Source organism: Salmo salar, chromosome 27, assembly GCF_965601325.2.
Source record: "Salmo salar chromosome 27, fSalSal1, whole genome shotgun sequence".
Lineage (NCBI taxonomy): Eukaryota > Metazoa > Chordata > Actinopteri > Salmoniformes > Salmonidae > Salmo > Salmo salar.
The window spans coordinates 41,596,208-41,604,386 of NC_138317.1; the positions used below are offsets into that span (position 1 = coordinate 41,596,208).

The window sequence follows — 8,179 nt, forward strand, 5'->3', positions numbered from 1 at the left end:
CACTAGCTTGGTTTCCATCCAATTGGTGACCAGATTCTCAGGCAAATATTCTGAAACCCGCTTAAAAACAATATGCGCACTTCCCCATAAATCTTGCGTGACGTCAGTGCACAACTTCAGCAGTTAAAATTCCCATGTACTGAATAAAAATACATTGGTTTCGTCATGAATCTGCCCACATTCTCTCTAAACAGGCTACCTACTGCTGAAGTTGGAAGTTTACATACACCTTAGCCAAATAAACTGTTTCAATGTATCACAATTCCTGACATTTAATCCTAGTAACAATTCCCTGTCTTAGGTCAGTTAGATTCACCACTTTTTTCACCACTTTATTTTACATTATTTTAAGAATGTAAAATGTCAGAATAATAGTGATTTCTTTCATCACATTCCCACTGGGTCAGAAGTGTACATGCACTCAATTAGTATTTGGTAGCATTGCCTTTAAATTGTTTAACTTGGGTCAAATGTTTCAGGTAGCCTTCCACAAGCTTCCCACAATAAGTTGAGTGAATTTTTGCCCATTGACAAAACTGGTGTAACTGAGTCAGGTTTGTAGGCCTCCTTGCTCGCACATGCTTCCTTAGTTCTCCCCACCTATTTTCTATAGGATTGAGGTCAGGGCTTTGATGGCCACTCCAATACCTTGATGTTGTTGTCCTTAAGCCAATTCGCCACAACTTTAGAAGTATGCTTAGGGTCATTGTCCATTTGGAAGACAAATTTGAGACCAAGCTTTAACTTCCTGACTGATGTCCAGGAAAAATAAAGTACTATCTTTGTACCCATGTGCAGTTGCAAACCATAGTCTGGCTATTTTATGATGGTTTTGGAGCAGTGGCTTCTTCCCTGCTGAGTGGCCTTTCAGGTTATGTGAATATACTTATTTGTACCTGTTTCATTCAGCATCTCCACAAAGTCCTTCGCTGTTCTGGGATTGATTTGCACTTTTCACACCAAAGTACGTTCATCTCTAGGAGACAGAACGCATCTCCTTCCTGAGCGGTATGACGGCTGCATGGTCCCATGGTGTTTATACAGATGTACCTTCAGACGTTTGGAAATTTCTCCCAAGGATGAACCAGACTTGTGGAGGGCAACAATTTTTTTTTTGTTGATGTCTTGGGAAATCAAAAGAAATCTGCCATGATGTCAAGCAAAGAGGCAGAGTTTGAAATGTCAATTAGCCTATCAGAAGCTTCTAAAGCCATTACATTTTCTGGAATTTTCCAAGGTGTTTAAAGGCACAGTCAACTTAGTGTAAACGTCTGACACAGTGAATTAATCTGTCCGTGGGAAATTACGTGTCATGCAAAGTAGACTTAGCAAAACTAAAGTTTTTTTTCACAAGAGATGTGTGGAGTGGTTGATAAACGAGTTTTAATGACTCATACCTAAGTGTTTAAACTTCTCACTTCAACTGTACGTGAGATTACTATGGACAAGAGAATATGTCAAACAGCAAGCATCGATAACGTCATCAGAACAAGACCCTGGATATTTAATCGGAAAGGCGCATCGGTCTCATCGCTGCCCTGTCAAGTTTATAGGCTACATATTAAGTACAAGCCGGGAAAGCGTGCGGTTAGTGGGAAGACCACATGTCAACTTGATCCATATTCACCCATAAAGGTGTTTCCACCGCCATTTCTCACATAATTCTTAAAACGGATCCCACATTTGTCCAACTTCACGTGGATGGAAACCCGGTTTTGGGTTTTGGGTACCGGTACAGAGTCAATGTGGAACCCTTTACATGTAATCAGATTCCACATTACACAGACAAACCCTGCAATAAACTAAATCAATTTAGCTCAAAATCCATTTATTTGTTAAATCAGTTTTAAATACACTGGACTAGTGGTGAGGGCAAAACCAAGGGTACATTTATTAGTGATGTCAGGATTATGATGACCAGCCAAAATAATTCTCAAAAGGCCTAAAGTCTCCTCCTCTTCCTCACCACCACCATCATCATCATCACTAGGGGTGCATCTCAATTGTCTTCAGTGGCTTCTCTCTCCATCACAGATTTAAACCCACTGAACCAGTAACAAACAATTCCTGGTAGTCATTCACCACCATTATTTCTGTTCTCAGATCAGGAGAGGAGGCCACTACAGAATATTGAGATGCGCCCCTGGTGTCATCAGTTTAAAAAAACAAAAAAAAGTATCGCTGCTGGTCTCCTGTTTACGCCTCCAGCTCGAAGTCAAAGTACTGGGGGTCAAAGTGATGGATCCTTGTATAGCCGTCCTCTCCCCCACTGGAATAGCTAAAGACAAGAGGCAGAAACAGGTTTGTTTTCCCAGAGACACTGGTCACAGTTAAGACAGCTGGTTTTAGTGTGACATTACATGATTGAGTTCCAAAATGGACCCTAAAAACTGTTAACTTGCATACAACGAGAGCTGAGAATGATCACCATTTAGGTAACGATAACCAAGTAAATATAGATTTGTCTATCATTAAGTATTATATGGCAACTAATTTCCATCACAATGCTTGCTTAGCAAGTACCACTCCCCCCCCCCCCCCCGTTTCAGCTCATACCAACCCAGAACCTCTGCCCTGGAAACACACGAATGTCCCCACGAAGCGTCTTACCAAAAAGCTAGCTATTCAGCAGCGCTAGTGGGGACTCTTAGGTTGAGGACTGTGTTACACATCCCATCTGCTACACTTAGATGGATAATCAAGTTTCTATTCTTTAAGTGCCTTTTGGACCTTACCTCTTGCCGTCCGGGTGGAACGCCACACAGTTGATGGGTCCGAAGTGACCCTTGACCCTGCCAAACTCCTCTTCGTAAGCTGCGTGGAAGAACCTGGCCTCGAACTTGCCGATCCTGGTGGAGGTGGTGGTGACCTCCATGGCCTCTTGACCTCCTCCCATCACCACCTACAATCACACACACACACACACACAGGGGTTAAATGTCAGCTCTGGGAATAAAGAGGTGCTGCAGAAATGTTCTCTGGGATAAGTGGTTGTCTTACGTGGTCCATGATTGGGGAGATGGCAGCAGAGTTGACAGGTCTCTCTGTCTTGAAGGACTTGATGTGATCTAGAGTTGTAGAGTCAAACAGCTGTGGGGTAGACAGAGACAGACAAGTCAGTCAGACAGTACTTATAGGCAGTCAGCTGTTGAACTCAACTAGTTAAGAAGCCCCAGTCCATCACTCTTCCTCTTGTCTTTAAACCTCCACCTCTCTCATCCATCAACATCTCTCCACTTATCCCTGGATACCTTAGAGGAGCAGTCTTTAGAGGCTGTGATGACCATGGTCAGATCAACGGAAGTCTGGATGTCGTTGATCTGTTTGTTGTGTTCCTTCACCTTCTTCAGCACCTCTCCAGACTGCAACACACGTCAGAGACAATACTGTCAGTATAATGATGTCCTACATGTACTAGATTATCCACTTCTCTCCCCTCTGTCTTCAATAAATGCGTCAAATCAAACTATTCGTCACATGCGCCGAATACCGTGAAATTCTTACTTACAAGCCCTTAACCAACAGCACAGTTCAAGAAGAGTTAAGAAAATATTTACCAAATAAACTAAAAATATATAAAGTAGCACAATAAAACAACAATAACAAGGCTCTATACAGGGTGTTACGGTACAGAGTCAATGTGGAGGCTATATACAGGGTGTTACGGTACAGAGTCAATGTGGAGGCTATATACAGGGGTACCGGTACAGAGTCAATGTGGAGGCTATATACAGGGGGTACCGGTACAGAGTCAATGTGGAGGCTCTATACAGGGTGTTACGGTACAGAGTCAATGTGGAGGCTATATACAGGGTACCGGTACAGAGTCAATGTGGAGGCTATATACAGGGGGTACCAGTACCGAGACAAAAAAAAATGAGGGGGGGGGGGTGTCAACGTAAATAATGCGGTAGGCCATTTCATTAATTGTTCAGCAGTCTTATGGCTTGGGAGTAGAAGCTGTTAACCTGTTAGGGCTAGGGGGCAGCATTTGCACGTCTGGATAAAAAAAATGTACCCGATTTAATCTGGTTACTAATCCTACCCAGTAACTAGAATATGCATATACTTATTATATATGGATAGAAAACACTCTAAAGTTTCTAAAACTGTTTGAATGGTGTCTGTGAGTATAACAGAACTCATTTGGCAGGCAAAACCCTGAGACATTTTCTGACAGGAAGTGGATACCTGATGTGTTGTATTGACTTTAAACCTATCCCATTGAAAAACACAGGGGTTTAGGAATATTTTGGCACTTCCTATTGCTTCCACTAGATGTCACCAGCCTTTACAAAGTGTTTTGAGTCTTCTGGAGGGAGATCTGACCGAACAAGAGCCATGGAACGATGATGTCCCATTAGACACCTGGCGCGCGAGTTCATGTTGGGTACCCTCGTTCCAATACGTTATAAAAGAGTATGCATTCGTCCACCTTGAATATTATTCATGTTCTGGTTAAAAAAGGCCCTAATGATTTATGCTATACAACGTTTGACATGTTTGAACGAACGGAAATATATTTTTTCCCCTCGTTCATGACGAGAAGTCCGGCTGGCTTAGATCATGTGCGAACAAGACGGAGATTTTTGGACATAAATGATGAGCTTTTTTGAACAAAACTACATTCGTTATGGACCTGTGATACCTGGAAGTGACATCTGATGAAGAGAATCAAAGGTAATGGATTGTTTACATAGTATTTTCGATTTTAGATCTCCCCAACATGACGTCTAGTCTGTATCGCAACGCGTATTTTTCTGGTCGCAGTGCTCAGATTATTGCAAAGTGTGATTTCCCAGTAAGGTTATTTTTAAATCTGGCAAGTTGATTGTGTTCAAGAGATGTAAATCTATAATTCTTTAAATGACAATATAATATTTTACCAATGTTTTCTAATTTTAATTATTTAATTTGTGACGCTGACTTGACTGCCGGTTATTGGAGGGAAACGATTTCCTCAACATCAATGCCATAGTAAAACGCTGTTTTTGGATATAAATATGAACTTGATAGAACTAAAAATGCATGCATTGTCTAACAATGTCCTAGGAGTGTCATCATTTTAGCTGGTTTTATGGTTTTGGTGACCCTGTCTTTGACTTGACAAAACATTACACACAACTCTTGTAAATGTACTGTCCTAACATACTCTAAATTTATGCTTTCGCCGTAAAACCTTTTTGAAATCGTAAAACGTGGTTAGATTAAGGAGATGTTTATCTTTCAAATGGTGTAAAATAGTTGTATTTTTGAAAAATTTGAATTTTGACATTTATTTGGATTCAAATTTGCCGCTCTTGAAATGCACCTGCTGTTGATGGAGTGCACCACGGGTGGCACGCTAGCGTCCCACCTAGCCCATAGAGGTTAAGGAGCCTTTTGGTCCCAGACTTGGCGCTCTGGTACCGCTTGGCATGCGGTAGCAGAGAAAAGTCTGACTTGGGTGACTGGAGTCTCTGACAATCAGTACACATCCTGGTAATCTGTCTAGCCCCACGGCTTTGTGAATATTGACCTGTTTAAAGGTCTTGCTGAGAGCGTTACCACACAGTCATCCAGAACAGCTGGTGCTCTCATGCATGCTTCAGTGTTGTGTGTGAGTGTGTCAGTGTGTGCACCTTGGCGCTGAACTGGTTGATCTCCCCGTTCTCATGACCAGCGATAACAAACTCTCCCAGAGGCCCCCACACAGCACTGGTGATCTTAGACTCAGCGCAGGGCACCGTCAGGTACGGCTGGTTGTCCTCTACAGAGAGAGCGAGAGACATGGACAGAGAGAGAGAGGGACAGAGAGGGAGGGAGACAGTGGGAACGATAGGGAGAAACATCTTCAGACAACTGATGGCTGTGAAACCAGATGTATACATTCTGATCTAAAGGACGCCACAGAAAGCCAATTGGAGGGCAAAGGAAAGTTATCACAATGTTGCATTCACCTTTACCTGCAAACAGCAGTTTCTATCCTGTTTTAATACTAATCTGAAGTGTACACTACTTACCGATCTGCTGGGGGTCCCGTAGGTCGAAGTAGTTGAGGAAACACTGGTAGCCCATCTGCTTGTCTGTAGAGAACATGATGATGTTGCCACTGAAGTCAAAGCCACAGGTCCTCACAGCCGAGCTGGTGTTCAACATGGCTAGCTGTTTACCTGGGAGAGAGAGGAGGGGTCATATCACACACACACACACACAGTTGCATCACAAACCAGGAAGTTGTTCAACAAACCTCAGTCCTATACATCCACGCACTAACACACATACAGGTATCCCATCCAAGCACTAAAAGGATTTCCCTTTTGTTTTCTCTCAAACACACACACCTACTTACCAGTCTCACAGTCCCATAGTCTACAGCTGTTGTCTGCCGATCCTGTCAGCACGTTTTTGGTGTCCCCTGAGAACATAGTTAAGGACAACCAACAATCCTATTGCCTACCCCTTGTAAATTCATGTTTCCCATAACAAGGAACCTAAACAAAATCCCAACACTCAATGGGGCTCGCGCAGCAGTCTAAGGCACTACATCTCAATGCTAGAGGCGTCACTACAGACCCTGGTTCAATTCCAGGCTGTATCACAACTGGCCTTGATTGGGAGTCCCATAGGGCGGCGCACAATTGGCCCAGCGTCGTCCGGGTTTGGCCGGCGTAGGCCGTCATTGTAAATACAAATTTATTTTTAACTGACTTGTCTAGTTAAATAAAGGTTAAATAACAAGAAATGACAATTCTAGAAACATCATATACACCCTAAACAAAAACACCAACACTCAACGACCCTACTAGAAACATAACACGTAAAATCACCTTGATTTAAAGCTTTTTCATCAAACTGTCCCTTTTCGTTTGATGGTCCAGCACCGTCCTCGGACAAATGTTTTAATTTTTTTTGTGTGAAATTCTCATTTTTTGGAAAGGGCTTAAAATAAAAGTTTAAGATCTAGGTCATTTGACATGATAGCCCAGAACACTTGGCCATAATAATGGTGAATTGCACCATGGTGTGCATGGCTGTTAGAGGTCTTCAATAAAGGATACAGTCACAGTCCACACACCACAAAGCTCCAGTGTGTCCATTGTAAGTTCCAAGCCTCTCTCCGTTCACAGAGTACCACACGTTCGCTACCTGTGAATAAAACGCACACACACACAATGTGAATTGTTCAACTTACTGGTGGATGAGTGATACATTTTCTACATACATGGCATTGTTCTGTTTTGTGTATAATTTCTTATTTACCGTGTCTTTGGCCACAGAGAAGATCAGGTCTCCCTCTCTGTTGTATTTGATCTGTGTGATAGACCTCTCGTGGCCCTGTAGCAAGATGGGTTTCTGCAGGACACAAGAATAAGACATGTTAGTTAACTTCACAGCCAGTTTAATATTGCCAGGTTTTTCTACTAGCACTAGCAGCTTGCTAACTAAACCAGTATTTAAGAGACGAGACAGACATGAAGACGAAGATAGATGTTTATAGCTAGCTAACTAGTATCTAAATCTTCTAAACTATAGAGAACGGGAGTCCCTTGCTACCTAGCTATGTGCTAGCGGGTGGCTCATTGACAGTATGGAGAGGCAATCAAACATATGGGACAACCAAATAACTTATTAGCATTGTGCATAACATCGACAATGTTGGGGATGACTAGCATCATAAAATGATCAACCAAAAAGGCGACACATTTTCGATGTACTTGCCAGCTTGTATTATTACACTATCATCTAGCTATACGGACAACGCATCATCCTTTTTATGCTAGCGAGCTAGCTGATGGTGGCTATCTGGCTAGCATAAACCGCGGACATTCTAGACAATTTCACTTAAGTTCAGCACATATGGGTAATCACATTTAAACAGTTGTAATATGATATACTCACCATCGCCGAAGCTTTACACTGATCGCTTTATCCGTTGTAATCGTTATACGTGCCACCACAAAAGAACGAGAAAGGATGAGGACTCGTGTTGTACGGCGCCGGGGCGAAGGCGGAAAAGGAGCGATAGTACTTCCGTGTCGAGCAGTGACCCCTGAACGTTCTGAAAGGCGCATTTTGCTCAGGCTGAAAGTGCCCAGTTTAGATATTCACTGGGATAAACTATTAAGGATGTAAAGAAAAGCATTGGAAATACTCACAGGTCATTGAAATAGTTGTACAGCGGTAGACTGCAGTGAAT

At 42.5% G+C, this 8,179-nt stretch overlaps 1 protein-coding gene across 1 annotated transcript; it reads right to left on the reverse strand.

Annotated features, from left to right (window-relative positions):
• Nucleotides 1-1,811: 1,811 nt before the first annotated feature.
• Nucleotides 1,812-7,977, reverse strand: eif3i (eukaryotic translation initiation factor 3, subunit I). The gene is given in 10 exon segments (NM_001139801.1): nt 1,812-2,278; nt 2,736-2,902; nt 3,001-3,090; nt 3,252-3,362; nt 5,622-5,749; nt 6,003-6,152; nt 6,332-6,397; nt 7,041-7,128; nt 7,243-7,335; nt 7,882-7,977. Coding segments are annotated over 10 exon segments (978 nt in total). The 5' UTR covers nt 7,885-7,977; the 3' UTR covers nt 1,812-2,196.
• Nucleotides 7,978-8,179: the final 202 nt, after the last annotated feature.